Raw genomic sequence first — 20127 nt, 5'->3', positions numbered from 1 at the left:
AGCTTTAATGCTATTTTTAAACTAAATTCTTAGTTTATGGGCATTGCTTCTGTATGCTCACACACACTACTTTCATTTTAGTATTTATCAGTCTTTCTCTTGACCGGCTCATTAGAGTATAACATTATTAATTTTTCTAACATTAATACACCAATGTACTGACTGTAATTCTACATATACAAATCTTGTTAACAAACCATATCAATGCACTTTGACTGCACTGTAGGATCAAGTCTGGAACTTTCTTCCTGATATAGAAACAAATTTCATCTCTGAGCCTTTAATTTGTAATAGTGGGTGGAGCCTAAAAGGGCCTGAGCAACATGGGCTATGGTGGAATATGTGGCAGAATTGGATGGGAGGTTCACTGAGGATCGTCTTGACATTTGAATAAGGAGTAGAGTATGGCAGCGCTCCCAGGGAGGAAGAGGACAGCTTACCCAGCCCTGCAAGAGTCCGAACAGTTTGCCCACACCACTGGGATACAGGGACTGGCCCAGTAATGAGACCTTGGTAAACAGACGTTGGGTTTCTGGCAATTCTAGAGGTTTTAAAATCACTAGTATTAATGTGTGCAGCGTTAAATCAACTAAGTCATGTGTCTCCATGTTGGATTACCTGGCCAGTGTCAAAGAGGACCTCCTGTTCCAGTAGGAGTGAGGAATACTGCACTTCAGCAGTTACAGGAAATGGTCGAGCTTGGGGCCCCTGGGCCTTCGATTTGGAAGTGGTAGGTGGGCACCTCCTTGAACAGAAACTAATTAACATACATGCCCTGGTGGTAAAGAATGAGTGGCTGGCCATCCTGCACCAACTCCCACAGCTGTTGGTGAAATCCAGGCCAGTTATTCTGGCCAGACACTTCAACTGTATCATCAATGAGGGTGGATGATCCGGAGGTGCTGATGGTGAACTGAACTCCAGAAACAGTTAAAGACGCCAACCTGCACAATGTCTTCAGCAGCCCTGCAGATAGAGTGCAATGTAGATACAGATGGTCGCAGCCAGACAGACCTATCCGCTTAAGGATAGATTTCTTGTTTGTGTCCTGTACATTCTCAGTCAGATCCACCATCATCAAGCTGGTATTCTTCTCTGATCACTGCCTCCTGCTGGCTGACTGTCACCTACAGGACAATCAGCAAACTGGCAAGGGTACATGGAAGCTGAATGTTGATCCCAGGAAACATCGAGGAACTCAAAAGTAATTAAGTTGGAGAACCGTGAAACCCCTCTTTGAGTGTCCAGCAGATTGGTGGGAAACAGTCGAGGGGAATATCAAGAGGCTATTTATTATCAAAGATCTTCAGAAGACAAGAGAGATGGGGAAAGCTTTCAAAACTCCAGAGAAGTATGCAAACCTGTTCCTGCTGCAGTCAATGGAGGATCTCCATGAGGTGCAGAGCCAGCAAGCTGTAATCTTTGCCTTAGAGGCCCTCAAGGTAAACTTCCGGTCCTGGGTCTGCTCTGTGAAGGAGAACAAGACATGCTCGCTTTTCTTCTTCCAGAAATTGTACAGAGAAAGCACTGTGATCAGCAGCCTGAAGGAAGAAGATATCTCGGTAAAGTATTCTCAGTCTGACATCCTGAGGATCGGCAAATACTTTTATGCCATTCTGTATAACACAAAGTCCACTGATCATGTCCTCCCAATTGTTCCTGTCCTCTATCATGGCAGTCTGAGATGACAGCATGTGGGAAAGGCTGGACCAGCCATTATCTCTAGATGAACTGACTAAGGCCCTCGAGTCCTTTGAAAAGAATAAAACTCCCTGAAGCGACGGCTTACTGGCTGCATTATATTCTGCTCTGTGAGACTTGATTGGCCAGGACCTGCTGGAGGTATACAAAGTGTGCTTCTGGGAGGTACCATGTGCAAATCCATGAGGAAAGGTATTATCACTCTCATCTACAAGCAGAAGAGGGAGAGGGAGGAAACCAATTTCACTGTTGACTACAAAATCCTGTCTAAGGTCATTGCCACTTGGGTCAGGTCTGCTCAGAGATTGGTGATTTTCCTGATTAAACCTGTGCTGTACTGGGCAGGAAGATCTCTGAGAGCCTCAGCCTCCTCAGAGATATGTCTGCTTATGTGTAGGACAGGGAGTGGATACCTGCCTCATCAGACTGGACCAAGAAAAGGCCTTTGACAGGATATCATACACTTAAATGAGAGATATGCTATCCAAAATGGGCGTTGTGGAGGGTTTCTGCAATTGAATCTGACTGCTGAATACCAACTTCAGTAATGCAGTCTCAATTAATAGGTGGGAATTAGAAAGCTTCCCAGTCAAATTCGGAGTCAGGCAGGGCAACCCACTTTCTCCTGCCTTGTTTGTGTGTTGTATAGAATCTTTTGTCAAGTCCACCAGGAAGAATATGAGCCTGAGAGGGGTTACTATTCCAGGCAATGGAGGTCTGTGGCTCAAGGACTCCCAGTACATGGATGACGTCGCTGTTTTCTACTGCCATTGTGTAGACTCACGAACATCGGCGACCAGTTTGAACTGGCATTGGGTGCCAAAATAAATCGAGGCAAGAGTGAGGCCATGTTCTTTGGGAATTGGGCTGATTGATCCTTTGTCCCCTTTCCCCCTCAGGACAGATTACCTGAAGGTGCAGGGTATTTGGGTTGGAGGGGCTGTGGCCTGCGCCAAAATTTGGGCGGAGCATGTCGCCAAAGTGACGAAGAACTAGGCAGATGGGAACACTGCTCTCTCTCTCCATTGTGGGTAAAATCCTGGTCCTCAAGTGTGAGGTACTCTGTGTTGATGTATGTGCCTCAAGTCTGGCCTATTCCCTGAACTTGTGCTGCTTCAGTCACCTGAGCCATCTTTTATTTGGAAGTCACAGATGGACCAGATCCAAAGAGACACCATGTATAAAGTGCTGGACAAAGGAAGAAATAAAGTACTCAATGCCTTCACTCTGATGGCTGCCTTTGTGTGAGGCTGCATCAAGCTGTGTGTAGACCCTTGGGACGTAAACATCAAGTGTCACTACTTGTCCCTGGTGTTACAAAGGATAAGGCTGGCCTTGCTACCTTGGAATGCTCCAAGTAGTTGGACAAACCTGTATCACCTATCCCTCGTGGAGAAATTTGTGAAGAAAAACACCTTTGATCATAGAATCCATATAATATGGAAGCAGGCCATTTGGCCTGTCAAGTCCATACAGAGCTTCCAAGGAACATCCCACCCAACCCAACCCCTGCATTTTCTATGGCTAACCCACCTAGCCTACATATCCCTGGGTACTATGGGCAAATTAGCATGGCCAATCCACCTAACCTGTACATCTTTGAACTGTGGGAGGAAACCAGAGCACCTGGAGGAAACCTATACAGACACAGGAAGTACATGCAAACTCCACATAGACAGTTGCCCCGAGGGTGGAATCGAACTCAGGTGCTAGGTGCTATGAGGCAGTAGTGCTAACCATAAGTCTATCAGGCAGTATTCACAAGGCTCAGTGGTTAGCTCTGCTGCCTCACAGCACCAGGACCCAGGTTCGATTCCAGTCTTGGGCAACTATCTGTGTGGAGTTTGCACATTCTCCCCATGTCTGCGTGGGTTTCCTGCAGATGCTCCAGTTTCCTCCCACAATCCAAAGATGTGCAGGTCAGGTGAATTGGCCATGCTAAATTGCCCATAGTGTTAGACAATTAGTCAAGGGTAAATGTAGGGTAGGGGAATGGGTCTAGGTGGGTTACTCTTCGGAGGGTCGTGTTGGGCCAAGGGGCCTGTTTCCATAATGTAGGGAATCTAATCTAATCAAACATGGAAAACAGTGTGGGTATCTTGCGAATTCTGTGCTGCTGTGCTGTTTAGCACAGATACAAAGCAAGCAATTTTGTCATAGTTGTCAGTAGGCCTCAGTCAAGTCAAGGGGGATACCCTTCACTCAGGGATCCAGGGACAGTAAGTCCAGGTAGCCTTTGATACCAGTCCAAGGGTATGGAAATAGTCAGCGTCAGGATACTGTCCACATAAGGGTTGACAAGCTGAATGTCAGGCAGTCCCCTACTCATCTTGACTCTCTGCCCGAGCAGAAGCTGTATTTCTTACGACATTAAATAGAGACAAGTTTTAAAGGAGCGAGTTTTGAGAAGATTTGTAGCTCAGGTTGAGGTTCTGGATGTAGATTTGCTCGCTGAGCTGGAAGATTCATGTTCAGATGTTTCATCACCATTATGGTAACATCTTCAGTGAGTTTCCCAACGAAGCATTCCTGCTTTTTGTTTATATGTTTGGGTTTCTTTGGGTTGGTGATGTCATTTCTTGTTCTTTTTCTCAGGGGGTGGTAATTCGGGTCCAAGTCAATGTGTTTGTTGATAGAGTTCCGCTTGGAATGTCATGCTTCTAGGAATTCTCGTGCATGTCTCTATTTGGCTTGTCCTAGGATGGATGTGTTGTCCCAGTCGAAGTGGTGTCCTTCCTCATTTGTATGTAAGGATATTAGTGAGAGAGGGTCATGTCGTTTTGTGGCTAGTTGATGCTCATGTATCCTGGTGGCTAGTTTTCTGCCTGTTTGTCCAGTCCTTGCACGGTATTTTGTAAATGACATTATTTTTGCTTGCTGTCTGTACAGGGTCTTTCAAGTCCATTGGCTGCTGTTTTAGTCTGTTGGTGGGTTTGTGGGCTACCATGATGCCAAGGGGTCTGAGTAGTCTGGCAGTCATTTCCGAGATGTCTTTGATATAAGGGAGAGTGGCTAGGGTTTCTGGATGTCTTTTGTCTGCTTGCTCGAGTTTTTTGCTGAGAAATGTGCGGACTGTGTTCATTGGGTACCTGTTCTTTTTGAATACACTGTATAGGTGATTTTCCTCTGCTCTGTGTAGTTCCTCTGTGCTGCAATGTATGGTGGCTCATTGGAATAATGTTCTGAAGCAGCTATGTTTGTGGATGTTGGGATGATTGCTTCTGTAGTTCAATATTTGGTCCGTATGTGTTGTTTTTCTGTAGACTCTGATTTGAAGTTCCCCGTTGGCTGTTCACTCTACTGTGACATCTAGGAATGGCAGTTTGTTGTTGTTTTCCTCCTCTTTAGAGAATTTTATGCCAGTAAGGGTATTATTGATGGTCTTGAAGGTTTCCTCTAATTTGTTTCAAACCAGCGTCTACAGGAAAACAACAAATATGGACCAAATATTGAACTACTACTACCACTACTCATAAAACATTTAATCTAATCAACATCTATGAGGTCTCTTTTTTTTAGGTTCATAAGAAAAGCCTATTGAACTTGTCTTGCAATTCAATGCAATCAAGACTAATCACACACATCAGTGCCTTTTAATCATCTCTTCCCCAAAATCCTGTATACATTGGTAATCAGAAATCTTTCAAACTCCACCTTAAACACACCCTGAGTCTCTCTAAGTTTCAGCCTATACAGCCGTCTGCAGTTGAGAATTCCAAAGGTGCACAGCTCTCAATGATCGAGAATTCCAAAGGTGCGTGCCTGTCTGTAGTAGAGAATTCCAAAAGTGCTCAACCCTCAGTGGTAGAGATTTCCAAAAGTGCTCAACTCTCAGTGGTAGAGAATTCCAAAAGTGCACAGCCCTCTGTAGTAGAGAATTCCAAAGGTGCACAACCCTCTGTAGTAGAGAATTCCAGAGGTGCACAGCACTCTGTGGTAGAGAATTCCAAAGATGGACAGCCCTCTGTCGTAGACAATTCCAAAGGTGCACAGACCTCTTTGGTAGAGAATTGCCAATGTGCACGTCCCTCTGGGTAGAGAATTCCAAATGTACACACCCCTCTGTAGTAGAGAATTCCAAGGGTGCCCAGCCCTCTGTGGTAGAGAATTCCAAAGGTGCACAACCGTCTGTAGGAGAGAATTCCAAAGGTGCACAACCCTCTGTGGTAGAGAATTCAAAAGGTGCACACCCCACTGTAGTGAAGTATTCCAAAGGTGCACAGCCTCTGTGGTAGAGAATTCCAAAGGTGCACAACCCTCTGTGGTACAGAATTCCAAAGGTGCACAGCCCTCTGTTGTACAGAATTCCAAAGGTGCACAGCCCTCTGTGGTAGAGAATTCCAAAGGTGCACAGCCCTCTGTTGTACAGAATTCCAAAGGTGCACACTCATCTGTGGTAGAGAATTCCAAAGGTGCACAGCCCTGTGTAGTAGAGAATTCCAGAGGTGCACAACCCTCTCTGTAAAAAAGAAAATTCTCCTCATCTCTGACCTAAGTGACATGTCTCTTGTTTTTAAATTTTGACCTACTTTGTAGACTTTCCAATGAAGGGAAAGATCATACTTGCATGTAATCTGTCCTCCCCTTTAAATATTTTGTAAGTTTCAATGAGATCACCTTTCATTCTTTGAAACTCCAGAGAATACAGGCACAGTTTACCCAACTTTTCTTCATGGGACAGTTCCAACATCCCGGGAACAATCTGATGAACCTTAGTTGCAATAGTTTCTTTTCTAAGACAGGGAGATCAAAGCTGCCCCCTTTGAAAATTTCATTTGTAAATAAAAGGTCATAGAGTCATAGAGATGTACAGCATGGAAACAGACCCTTCGGTCCAACCCATCCATGCCAACCAGAAGGTATACTGAGGCTTATTCAAAAAAGCCTCCTTGTTGTGTTTTCTACCTGAATGCAAGTGCTACATGATTATTCAGCAAGCCACGCAAATAAATTGATTTTCTGCAATGGGTAGGGCATGATGACAGACCCTTGGTCTGCCTCAATTAAATATGGATCAAACCCTGTGCAAAATTTGTTCCACATGTTGTATAGCCAATTAAAATAACTGGTCCCTGTTTGGAAAATGTCAGTCTGCATCAAAATATTTCAGTGCATGTTGTATAAAAATGCCACCTGACTTTTCCTTAAAAGCTTACCCATTTCAGCTGGTGGAAAGGCAGTGTGCCAAGCGAAATGGATCGGGGAGACCACCTGCCTTTGACAATGCCACAGCTTTCCTCCAATTCCAATTCACCGAGCACAGTCTTTGAATAAAATAACAGGCAACAACTGGCTAAGTATCCCCAAGATTTTGTGTTTTCATCTATTTGTTATCCTGTAATCTACCCAGAACTTAAAGTTGGAGGTATTGACCTTGTATGGTGCCCCACAGATGAGAAGAAATGAAGACCGTGAAAAGCCACAACTAAGTGCAATTCTGCACTACTGGGATCATTTGCATTACATTGAGGCTACAATTTCTGAGCATAAACAGGTAGTTTTTCTGCAACCTACTGAAGATTTTAAGTCCATAGTGAAATAGTAAATAGTGAAAAAGAGCCACACACGATTGCAGTCACGTAAGTGCTGCCAAAGTGTGCCACCAACATTCTTGAATGATATATTGACTGCTTCACAGCTATCAGCAAGCTGAGAGATATTCAATGCAATCTGTATGTAGACCCATTGTATGCCGAAGTTTACATCAGTGCTGCCAAATATCATTTCACATTGGAATGCAGACAGAGAAGGAATGTCAGCACTTGACTTTTGATATTAATAAGAAAGCTTGGGATGAGCCTACCTTTGAGTCTCACTCATTCACATTGCCAGAAATCCAAAAGTGAGAATCAGATTAGAATCTATGATTGATCTGCAAACACTAAACCATTCAATACAAGAAAGATACTGACATTGACAATCAATGATAATATAGAGAAAGTGAATGACGATAAACGTTTCACTAAAATTGGTTAAGTTATTGGCTACCATTGAATTGAGGTTGCAGAAGAAACAAGGTATCTTATTCTATTCTATATTCTCAATTTTGGAGTCAGTCAGCAGCTGTATTATATCAGCAAATGACTTAATCTGCACTTCAAGAACTTGGGCACACAATGCCAGTGATGCCATTCCAAATACCATTGTACTGAAAATGATGTTAAGGCACATCCACATGCATGCCTACAATGTCTTAGGTAATGCAAATACATGTCAAATAAAGTGTTTGGTCAATGAAAGCAAAAGTGAATTGTTTGGTCATGTGTTCAGTGATGAAGGAGTATCACCCAATCCATGGAAAATTGAAGCCATTGCAAAACCCGTGGATTGTGGAGGAAGTCCAAAGTTTGTTTACTGTAATCACATCATTCCTGGCCTCACTATCTTATCTGACCCTTTGTGTTTCAACAAAAGAGACCACTAAGTGGAAGTGGATTAAATTACACAAACATGCTGTGTACTAGGTCAATCACTACCAGTCCGTCTCTCTCTAATGAGAGAGCAGCCGTATGGTTCAGTAAGACTATGGTAACACAACAACAACACTCGATCAAAGGATGGTTGTCAGCAAGTTACAAAAACAATTATTTACTGGGAAAAAATGCTCAGCTAGTCATAAATACAAGTCTGGTGGTTTTAGATTTAGATTAGATTACAGTGTGGAAACAGGCCCTTCGGCCCAACAAGTCCACACCGACCTGCCGAAGTGCAACCCACCCAGACCCATTCCCCCACATTTACCCCTTCACCTTACACTACGGGCAATTTACCATGGCCAATTCACCTAACCTGTACATTTTTGGATTATAGAAGGAAACCGGAGCACTCAGAGGAAACCCACGCAGACACGGGGAGAATGTGCAAACTCCACACAGAGAGTCGCCTGAGGCAGGAAATGAACCCGGGTCTCTGGCGCTGTGAGGCTGTAGTGCTAACCACTGTGCCACTGTGATCTGTTTTTGTGCAGAAAGACAAGATACAGAACCCATCAATCATTATGATGGCAAGCAGAATGCTATCACCTAAATAACAACATTATTCTCAAACAGAGGAGTTTTCTTAATCACATGAGGAATCTTACTATTTCATTTCCACTGGTATGGAAGCTAATTTGAAGTAATAGCTGATCACAGGCATCTTAGTAGGCTTATTCAACAAACCATCTACTTGAATACAGCATTGGTTACATAAATTACAAGTATAAAAATTCTGTGTTGAGTACTAGATAGGCAAGAGAAACCCATTGGAATATCTTTCATGACATCTGTTCCTGACAGTCCTGTTGGTCATGAGGAAATGTTTGATGAACAATATTGAACTTTATAAACCAAAACACAATGCCAAAGATGCTAAAACTAGCTGATGCCAACAAAATAGTGTGTGGTATCGCACCTTTGTATAACAAGTATAGAATCTCAAAAACTAGAAAAATGCGGTTGAGAGCAGCTACGAACAAATTCACAGACATAACATTGTCTTCATGATGCTCAAAATAAGCTCTTGTTTTATGTAGCAACTGCATTATCATTCTGCAATCATTTTGAGAACATGTTGTACATCTAGTACGTGAAGGACAACAGGAAATGCCGAAAACAAACAACTCCTTAGGGCAAGGTTTGATGCCTTTGGAACTGACTGCATGGTAGAATGTAAAATCAGTGTGTTTGCCAAAGTAAGCAACTACAATGTTCGATCTTTATTATTTGTTCAAGATGTCTGAATTTTCTCGAGGATCTCAGAATTGAATTTAACTTTGCAGACTTACCCGAAAGTGCAGTTTGACATTTTGCACTACTATGCAAAATGGATCAACCTCCTGTAATTTATTTTCTTATTTTTGAATATGATCATTCTAGTAAATTATTCAGAAACACCTCCAAAGCACATTCTTCCTTTAATAAGGAGTCATGATTTAGAGATGCCGGTGTTGGACTGGGGTGTACAAAGTTAAAAATCACACAACACCAGGTTATAGTCCAACAGATTTAATTGGAAGCACACTAGCTTTCGGAGCGACGCTCCTTCATCAGGTGATAGTGGAGGGCTCAATCCTAACACAGAATTTATAGCAAAAATTTACAGTGTGATGTAACTGAAATTATACATTGAAAAATTGATTGTCTGTTAAGCCTTTCATCTGTTAGAATACAGTGATAGTTTCACTTCTTTCATGTGTAAATCACAAAACTTTTTTTTTAAAGTTGCATTCTCAGGTTAGCTGTTAACAATGTGATAGCTAAACAATATGTTGTCTAGCTATCACCATTGTTAACAGCTAACCCGAGAATGCAACTTTAAAAAAAAAGTTTTGTGATTTACACCTGAAAGAAGTGAAACTATCACTGTATTCTAACAGATGAAAGGCTTAACAGACAATCAATTTTTCAATGTATAATTTCAGTTACATCACACTGTAAATTTTTGCTATAAATTCTGTGTTAGGATTGAGCCCTCCACTATCACCTGATGAAGGAGCGTTGCTCCGAAAGCTAGTGTGCTTCCAATTAAACCTGTTGGACTATAACCTGGTGTTGTGTGATTTTAACTTTAATAAGGAGGGTCAGCATACATGTATAGTTGTTGAAATTGTACTTTTGTTCTTCCATCCGAATAATCTGAATAATAATATGTCTCTTGTAATTGTGGCCTGCTGGTTGTCCCTTTAATTTTCCATCTTGCTTCTTGGAATTAGATCAGGCCAATTCTTGGTGCTCTCCAAAGTAACATGTTTGAGATTAAAAAAATCAGTTTATAGAGGATTACTGAAATACAGACTTACCGTGACCTGTGGTACAATATACTGCTCATTATTTGCAGCCCTCTGTAGTAGTACTAACCTACAAGCCATGGAAGCCAGTACTTCGACATTCTCCCATCTATCTTCATATCCCAAGGGTGTACAAATATGGCACATTTTAACTTTTCTGCAGCCTTCAAACAAAAATAATGCAAAGTACTTAGTTTTCCAATTAATAATAATAGGTCAAACAATAATCCATGATTTTCTCCATTGTCAGTTCAAAGCTAATAGAACGCTATCCTTTATTGCAGAGGAATTTAAAAGTAACAATGTTATGCTTCAGTTATAAGGGCATTGATGAGATCACGTTTCAAATACTGTGTGCAGTTTTGGTCTCCTTGTTATTTCATAACGAAACTTGAAAACTGGGAACAAATATGAAGATATGACTCTATGTTTTGTCAAGGTTCGGACCAGTGGAACACTAACCTAATTCATCACTCTGGCATTTCACTTTTGGAAAGAATCAATGGAGTAAATGCTATCATTACAGCGGAGTTCCTTACGGCTGAACAGAAAGCCAGGACTGATACTTCCTTGGAAGGGCAGGATTTTGCCCTTGTGTTTTTGGAGGTTAGACAATTAATTAGTTGTTATCCAACACATTTTACTAGCCAATTAGAATGAGTAACAAATTAATTCGAGCCTCAGCAGGGCCATTGGGAGAGGTGACCACTGCTGCAACTGTGCCTGGAAGAGGAAAGAACATGAAAGTAGGCTGCCCTCCCAGATAAGTGGGCTTGAGGTGGCTTGGGGGAGGAGAGTATTGTCAGACTTGTACTACGTCTCAATATTTCTGAAGCAACCTACTGTCAGACATGTGGAGCTCTCTCATAAAAACAAGGGTGCAGGTTGGCAATCTGCATGAGATTGCCACTCCTTGGAAAAAACAGTCCTTAATCTATTTCCAAAATCTACTCTAGTTTGCATTTAGCAACTATAACTGCATTAAAGATAAGTTTCTTTCACTCTTAGGTAGGGATATACAAACTCCCTGCTTGAGAGACAGCTGCAAAGAATTAATTGGATGGCTTGTTGAATTCATTTTTCTAGCCAGCCTTGCTGACTCAGCTCTGTTGAATTTAGGCCGATATAAATGCAGGTTGCTTTACTAAGTGCACAAAGTCTGCAACATGAAATCAGCAGTTCATCACTAGGTACATCGAGTTACATTGTGTAAGCTTGGAAACTTGGTGAGTAAAGGAATTTGGTGCTGTGAGGGAGAAAATCCAGGCAAAACAACTGACAGATTTAAAACTAAAAAGACTAAAAAGTAATAAGTAAGTAATAAATAAGTGAGATCAGAGAGAGCAATGAGATGGGTGAGGGAGAGAGGGAGTAATGAGGGGGAAAATGAGAGTACTGATGGTTAGAGAGGGCTGTGAGAGGGGCGATAGTTATTCGCTATTATGTCTAGTCTGCTGTTTAGATAATCAAAGTGTGGCGTCACAGGGAAGCAAGTAATTGGTTGGTGAGCATTTTGCTCATTTCTTTCAAAATTAATTTACATATAAATATTAGGAAGGAAGAGACAAAAAAAGAAAAGTAATTAATTGATTGGTCAGTGACTATCTGCTGTAAGCATTGAATCCAAATAGCTGGATTAATTTATTACATTTAGGACAGATTTGTAAATAGCTGGATAATAGAAAAATTACACACCTCTTAAGTACACACCTTACAGGCACGCTAGAAAGAGCTACTTAGTGAGTAGTTCTATTTCTAGTCTGCAGTTTATAGTAAATAGTCTGAAAGTAAGCGAAGGTTTGGCAAGGTAACTTAACCCATATTTAAGGCTCATCCTGTGGCACGTAAGGAGTTCATCATAGAATCCCTACAGTGCAGGGAGAGGCATTTGGCCCATTAAGTCTGCACTAATACTCCAAAGAGTCTTCCACCCAGACCCATACTTATCCACATAATGCAACATCCACCTAGCTTGCACATCAAGGAGCAACTTAGTATGGCCAATCCACTTAATCTGCATACTTTGGGACTATGGGAGAAAACTGGAGCACATGGCAGAAACCCATGCAGACATGGGCAGAATGTGCAAACTCTACACGTATTGTCACCCAAGGCTGGAATTGAACTTGGATCCCAGGTGCTGTGAGATAGCCATGCTAACCACTGAGCCACTGTGTTGCCTGAAAGCTTTGCATGGCTTAGACAAATGTATGTGTATGAAATGTTACGAAATGCAGCAACTAGAACTGAGAACCCAAGTGATGGTGAGAGTCAATGTGGTGCATCTGTGAAGCTGAGAAGTATATTGAGGGAAGATAGTGAGGCTCAGGTTAATACCATGCTGATAAAAGGGAAAGTGTGACTGCCAGACAGCCTAGGAATATTAGCCAGGTAGTACAGGATTCTCCTGAGTCCATTACTGAATACTCAATACTGAAGTAGTTCATGTTCAAATGCATCAAGATTTGGACAATATCCAGGCTTGGGCTGATAAGTGGCAAGTAACACCTGTGCGAAACAACTGCCATGCAATGACCATCTCCAATAAGAGATAATCTAGCCACTGCTCCTTGACATTCAGTGGTGCTACTATCACTGAATCCCCTACTCTCAACATCCTTGGGGTTACCATTGACCAGAAAATCAACTGGACTCACTTTACAAATATAATGGCTACAAGAGCACGTAATAGGCTAGTTTCCCATTTAAATATTTACCTCGTGGAATCAGTGGCCTTCATTCTGCAGCAGCAGCGAGATTGAGGAGCCGAATGGGAGCAGTCAAATTGCGCTCTGGGAAGATGAGTGAGCTGATATATTTGGGCAGTGGCTAAACCCGAGACACTTTATGTGCAGTGTCTCCCACCCATCTTCTTCCTCTAGCCACGTGCTCCAGTTTTCTCCCATAGTCCCAAAGTATGTGGTGTATTGATAAGGTAAGGCTTTCCTTTTTTATCGTGTGCTGGTAAGTAGTGTGATTGGTAGAAAAAAATTATTTCATTTATCTATTATTTGATATTATAGTTGGACTAAGTTAAGCTTAAGAGTGAAAATGGCAGGAGATCCCAGACTAGTGTTATGCTCCTCCAGCTCAATGTGCGAGCTCAGGGATGCTGCTGATCTCCCTGGCTCCTTCACGTGCAGCTGCAATTCTTGTTGGACCGCATGACGGCTCTGGAGCTGTGAATGGACTCACTTTTGGAGTATCCATGATGCTGAAAGGTCATGGATAGTATGTCTAGCAAATTGGTCACACCGCAGATTAGGATTGCTGAGGGAGAAAGGGAATGGGTGACCAAAAGGCACAGAAAGAGCAGGAAGGCAGTGCAGGTGTCCCTGCGGTCATCTCCCTTCAAAACAGGTATACCTGTTTTGGATACTGTTGGGGAGATGGCACACCAGGGGAAGGCAGCAGTAACCAGGTTCATGGCACTGTAGCTGTCTCTGCTGTGCACAAGGGCGGGAAAAAGAGTGGAAGGCTATAGTGATAAGAGATTCAATTGAAAATGGAGTAGATTGGCGGTTCTGTGGTCAAAACGAGACCCCCAAATGGTATTTTGCCTCCCAGGGGCACGAATCAGCGATGTCTCAGGTCAGCTGCAGGACATTCTAAAGGGGGAAGGCGAACAGCCAGCTGTTGTGGTGCTATAGGCACCAGTGATATAGATATTAATTGGGTCCTACAAGCAGAATTTGGGGAGTTAGGAGCCAAGTTAAAAAGTAGGACCTCAGAGGTAGTAATGTCAGAATTGCTATCAGTACCACATGCTAGTCAGAGTAGAAATGAAAGAACAGGCAGGATGAATGAGTGGCTTGAGAGATCGTGCAAGAGGGAGGGCTTCAGAATTTTGGGACATTGGGACTGGTTCTGGAGGAGGTGGCCCTATTACAAATTGGACGGCCTATACCTGGACAGGACTAGAACCAATGTCCTAGGGGGTGCTTTTGCTAGCACAGTTGGGAAGATTTAAATGAATGGGTGGCACAGTGGCTCAGTGGTTAGCACTGCTGCCTCACAGCGCCAGGGACCCAGGTTTGATTCCCAGCTTGGGTGACTGTGTGGAGTTTGCACATTCTCCCCGTATCTGCTTGCATTCCCTATGGGTGCTCTGGTTTCCTCCCACAATCCAAAAGATGAGTATTGAGTACAGGAGTTGGGAGGTCATGTTGCGGCTGTACAGGACATTGGTTAGGCCACTGTTGGAATATTGTGTGCAGTTCTGGTCTCCTTCCTATCAGAAAGATGTTGTGAAACTTGAAAAGGTTCAGAAAAGATTTACAAGGATGTTACCAGGGTTGGAGGATTTGAGCTATAGGGAGAGGCTGAACAGGCTGGAGCTTTTTTCCCTGGAGCATCGGAGGCTGAGGGGTGACCTTATTGAAGTTTACAAAATTATGAGGGACATGGATAGGGTAAATAAGCAAAGTCTTTTCCCTGGTGTCAGGGAGTCCAGAACTAGAGGGCATAGGTTTAGGGTGAGAGGGGAAAGATATAAAAGAAACCTAAGGGGCAACATTTTCACACAGAGGGTGGTATGGGTATGGAATGAGCTGCCAGAGGGAGTGGTGGAGGCTGGTACAGTTGCAACATTTAAGAGGCATTTGGATGGGTATATGAATAGGAAGGGTTTGGAGGGATATGGGCCAGGTCAGTGGGACTAGATTGGGTTGGGATATCTGGTCGGCATGGACGGATTGGACCGAAGGTTCTGTTTCCATGCTGTACACCTCTATGACTCTATGACTCTATGTGCAGGTCAGGTGAATTGGCCATGCTAAATTGCCCATAGTGTTATGTGCATTAGTCAGGGATAAATGTGGGAGATGGGTCTGGATGAGTTACTCTTCGGAGGGTCGGTTGTGGACTTGTTGGGCCAAAGGGCCTGTTTCCACACTATAGGGAATCTAATCTAATCTAATCTAATGTTGGTGGGGGATGGGAACCAAATGAATAGGTCAGTGGACAGTAAGGGGGTAGTAACTAAAGCCTGTAAGGAACTAGAAAATGAAGTCAGCATGACTAAGGGGAAAAGTAGGCAGGGAGCAGATGATGAACACAAAGGGACAGGTGATCTGAGGTGCATTTGGTTTAATGTGAGAAGTGTAGTAAGTAAGGCAGATGAATTTAGGGCTTGGATTAATACCTGGGAGTATGATGTTATTGCTATTACTGAGACTTGGAAGGGTAAGATTGGCTACTAAATATCCCAGGATATAGATGCTTTAGATGGGATTGAGAGGGAGGTAAAAGGGGTGGAGGAATTGCATTACTGGTCAGAGAGGATATCACAGCGGGCACGATGGAGGACTTGAGCTGTGAGGCAATATGGGCAGAGCTCAGAAATAGGAAGGGTGCGATTACTACAGGCCTTCCTACATTGAGTATGAGATAAAAGTACAAATATGTAAATAGATTATGGAAAGATGTAGGAGCAACAGGGTGGTGATGATCGGAGATTTTAGTTTTCCCAACATTGACTGGGATTCACTTAGTGTTAGAGGTTTAGATGGAACAGAATTTGTCATGAGCATCCAGGAGGGTTTTATAGAGCAGAATGTAAATAGTCCAACTCAGGAAGGGACCATACTGGACCTGGAATGAGCCTGGCCCGGTGGTTGAAGTTTCAGTCAGGGATTACTTTGGGAATAGTGATCACAGTTCCATAAGTTTTAGAATACTCATGGACTAAGAAAAGAGTGGTCCTAAAGGAAGAGTGCTAAACTGGAGGAAGGCCAACTATGGCAAAATTTGGCAGGAGCTGGGAAACATGGATTAAAAGCAGCTGTTTGAGGGTAAATCCACATGATGTGTGGGAGGCATTTAAAGAGAGGTTGGTTAGAGTTCAAGACAGAGATGTCCCTGTGAAAATGAGGGATAGAAATGGCAATATTAAGAAACCAAGGATGACAGGTGAAATTATGAGACTAGCTAAGAGGAAAAAGGTCTAGGCAACTAAAAACAGATGAAGCTTTGGAAGAATATTGGGACCAATCTGAAACAAGGAATTAAGAGGGCTAAAAGGGGTGATGAAATATCTTTAGCAAACAGGGGTAAGGAAAATCACAAAGCCTTTTATTCATTTCTAAGCAGCAAGAGGATAACTAGAGAAAGGGTTGGATCACTGAAGGACAAAGGAGGGAAGTTATGCACGGAGTCAGAGAAAATGGGTGAGATTCTTAATGAGTACTTTGAGTCAGTATTCATTGAGGAGAGAGAAATGACGGATGTTGAACTTAGGGATAGATGTTTGATTACTCTAGGCCAAGTTGGCGTAAGGAGGGAGGAAGTGTTGGCTATTCTAAAAGGCCTACTTGTGGAACGTTTCAGAGAACACCTCTGAGACACCTGGACCAACCAACCCAACCACCCCGTGGCTCAATACTTCAACTCCCCCTCCCACTCCACCAAGGACATGCAGGTCCTTGGCCTCCTCCATCGCCAGACCATAGCAACATGATGGCTGGAGGAAGAGTGCCTCATCTTCCGCCTAGGAACCCTCCAACCACAAGGGATGAACTCAGATTTCTCCAGTTTCCTCATTTCCCCTCCCCCCACCTTGTCTCAGTTCCAACCCTCAAACTCAGCACCACCTTCCTAACCTGCAATCTTCTTCCTGACCTCTCCGCCCTCACCCCCACTCCGGCCTATCACCCTCACCTTATCACCCTCACCTTAACCTCCTTCCACCTATCGCATTTCCAATGCCCCTCCCCCAAGTCCCTCCTCCCTACCTATTATCTTAGCCTGCTTGGCACACTTTCCTCATTCCTGAAGAAGGGCTCATGCCTGAAATGTCGATTCTCCTGCTCCTTGGATGCTGCCTGACCTGCTGCGCTTTTCCAGCAATACATTTTCGGCTCTGATCTCCAGTATCTGCAGTCCTCACTTTCTCCTATTCTAAAAGGCATTAAGGTGGACAAGTCCCCAGGTCCAGATGGGATCTATCCCAGGTTTCTGAGGGAAGCGAGAGGGAAAATAGCTGGGGCCTTAACAGATATCTTTGCAGGATCCTTGAACGCGGGTGAAGTCCTGAAGCGTTGGAGAGTTGCTGATGTTGTCCCTTGTTTAAGAAGAGTAGCAGGGATAATCCAGGTCATTATAGACTAGTGAACCTGACATCACTGGTAGGGAAGCTGCTGGAGAAGATACTGAGGGATAGGATCTATTTACAGTTGAAAGAAAATGGGCTTATCAGTGATAGGCAGCATAGTTTTGTGCAGGGAAGGTCATGTCTTAATAGCATTATTTAAGGAAATGAAAAAGTTGATTAATGAGATATAGATGTCATATACATGGACATTTGGTATTTGGTAAGGCATTTGGTAAGGTTCCCCATATTAGGCTGATGGAGTATGTGAAGTCACATGGGGTCCAGGGGGTGCTAGCTAGATGGATAGAGAATTGGCTGGGCAGCAGGAGACAGAGTAGTAATGGAAGGGAGTTTCTCAAAAGGAGAACTGTGATCAATGGTATACCACGGGGATCTGCTTTGGGACCACTGTTGCTTATATACATAAATGATCTGGAGGAAGGTATAGGTGGTCTGATTAGTAGTTTTGAAGATAACTGTAAGATTGATGGAGTAGCAGATAGTGAAGTAGACTGCCAGAGAATGCAGCAGAATAAAGATAGATTGGAGAGTTGGACAGAGAAATGGCAGATGGAGTTCAATCCAGGCAAATGCGAGGTGATGCATTTTGGAAGATCCAGTTCTAAAGCGAACTATAAGGTTAAAGGAAAAGCCCTGGGGAAAATTGATGTACAGAGTGGCCTGGGTGTTCAAGTCCATTGTACCCTGAAGGTGGCAACGCAGGTCGATAAAGTGGTCAAGAAGGCATACGTCATGCTTTCCTTCATCGGACAGGGCATTGAGTATAAGGGTTGGCAGGTCATCTCACAGTTGTATAGGACTTTGGTTCGGCAACATTTGGAATATTGCAGACAATTCTGGTTGCCACATTACCCAAAGGATGTGGATGCTTTGGAGAGGGTGCAGAGGAGGTTCACCAGGATGTTGCCTGGTATAAAAGATGCTAGTTATGAAGAGAGGTTCAGTACATTTGGATTATTTTCATTAGAAACACAGAGGTTGAGGGGGGACCTGATTGAGGTCTACAAAACCATGAGAGATATAGATAGGGTGGATAGCAAGAAGCTTTTTTGCCAGAGTGGGGTCTCAATTACTAGTAGTCACAGGCTCAAGGTGAGGGGGAAAGATTTAAGGGAAATATGTGTGGAAAGTTCTTTACGCAGAGGGTGGTGGGTACCTGGAATGCATTGCCAGCAGAGATGGCAGAGACGGGCATGATCGCGTCATTTAAGATGTATCTGGACAGATATATGAATGGGTAGGGAGCAGAGGGATATGGATCCTTGGAAAATAGGTGACAGGTTTAGATACAGGATCTGGATTGGCACAGGCTTGGAGGGCCGTAGGGCCTGTTCCTGTGCTGTAATTTTCTTTGTTCACTACTGCAGCGCATAGCTCACCTTCTAACTCCCAAAGTCTGTCCACCATCGCAAGGCACAAGTCAGGAGTGTGATGGAATACTCCCCACTTGCCTGATGAGTGCAGCTCCAACAACATTCAAGAGGCTTGATACCATCCAGGACAAAGCAGCCCACTTGACTGCCACCACATCCAAAAGTATCCACTTCCTCCATCACTGATGCTCAGTGTTGTGGTTCTGTTTGCCGAGCTGGGAATGTGTGTTGCAGACGTTTCGTCCCCTGTCGAGGTGACATCCTCAGTGCTTGGGAGCCTCCTGTGAAGTGCTTCTGTGATCTTTCCTCCGCCATTTGTAGCAGTTTGAATCTGCCGCTTCCGGTTGTCAGTTCCAGCTGTCCGTTGCAGTGGTCGGTATATTGGGTCCAGGTCGATGTGCTTATTGATTGAATTTGTGGAGGAGTGCCATGCCTCTAGGAATTCCCTGGCTGTTCTCTGTTTGGCTTGTCCTATAATAGTAGTGTTGTCCCAGTCGAATTCATGTTGCTTGTCATCTGCGTGTGTGGCTACTAAGGATAGCTGGTCGTGTCGTTTCGTGGCTAGTTGGTGTTCATGGATGCGGATCGTTAGCTGTCTTCTTGTTTGTCCTATGTAGTGTTTTGTGCAGTCCTTGCATTTGTACACTAGATTGGTTTTGCTCATGCTGGGTATCGGGTCCTTTGTTCTGGTGAGTTGTTGTCTGAGAGTGGCTGTTGGTTTGTGTGCTGTTATGAGTCCTAGTGGTCGCAGTAGTCTGGCTGTCAGTTCGGAAATGTTCTTGATGTATGGTAGTGTGGCTAGTCCTTTGGGTTGTGGCATGTCCTCGTTCCGTTGTCTTTCCCTTAGGCATCTGTTGATGAAATTGCGTGGGTATCCGTTTTTGGCGAATACATTGTATTGGTGTTCTTCTTCCTCTTTTTGCAGTTCTGGTGTACTGCAGTGTGTTGTGGCCCTTTTGAATAGTGTCTTGATGCAACTTCTTTTGTGTGTCTTGGGGTGGTTGCTTTCGTAGTTCAGGACTTGGTCTGTGTGTGTGGCTTTCCTGTATACCTTTGTGGTGAATTCTCCGTTCGGTGTCCTCTGTACCGTCACGTCTAGGAATGGGAGTTGGTTGTCCTTTTCTTCCTCTCTAGTGAATCGGATTCCTGTGAGTGTGGAGTTGATGATCCGGTGT

General features: G+C 43.5%; 1 protein-coding gene across 1 annotated transcript in view; it reads right to left on the bottom strand.

Moving 5' to 3' along the window:
- Window positions 1–20127, bottom strand: part of acmsd (aminocarboxymuconate semialdehyde decarboxylase) — a 60246-nt gene that overhangs the window by 19681 nt on the left and 20438 nt on the right. Inside the window, exon 6 of the mRNA XM_043694053.2 lies at window positions 10539–10632. Coding sequence (XP_043549988.1) covers window positions 10539–10632 — 94 coding nt within the window. The remainder of the gene's footprint in view (window positions 1–10538; window positions 10633–20127) is intronic.

Source organism: Chiloscyllium plagiosum, unplaced genomic scaffold, assembly GCF_037043375.1.
Source record: "Chiloscyllium plagiosum isolate Xiang-an unplaced genomic scaffold, Cpla_swu_hap1 HiC_scaffold_7, whole genome shotgun sequence".
Classification (NCBI taxonomy): domain Eukaryota; kingdom Metazoa; phylum Chordata; class Chondrichthyes; order Orectolobiformes; family Hemiscylliidae; genus Chiloscyllium; species Chiloscyllium plagiosum.
The sequence above is the reverse complement of the archived record's forward strand: the minus strand, read 5'-3'. Positions and strand labels throughout refer to the sequence as shown.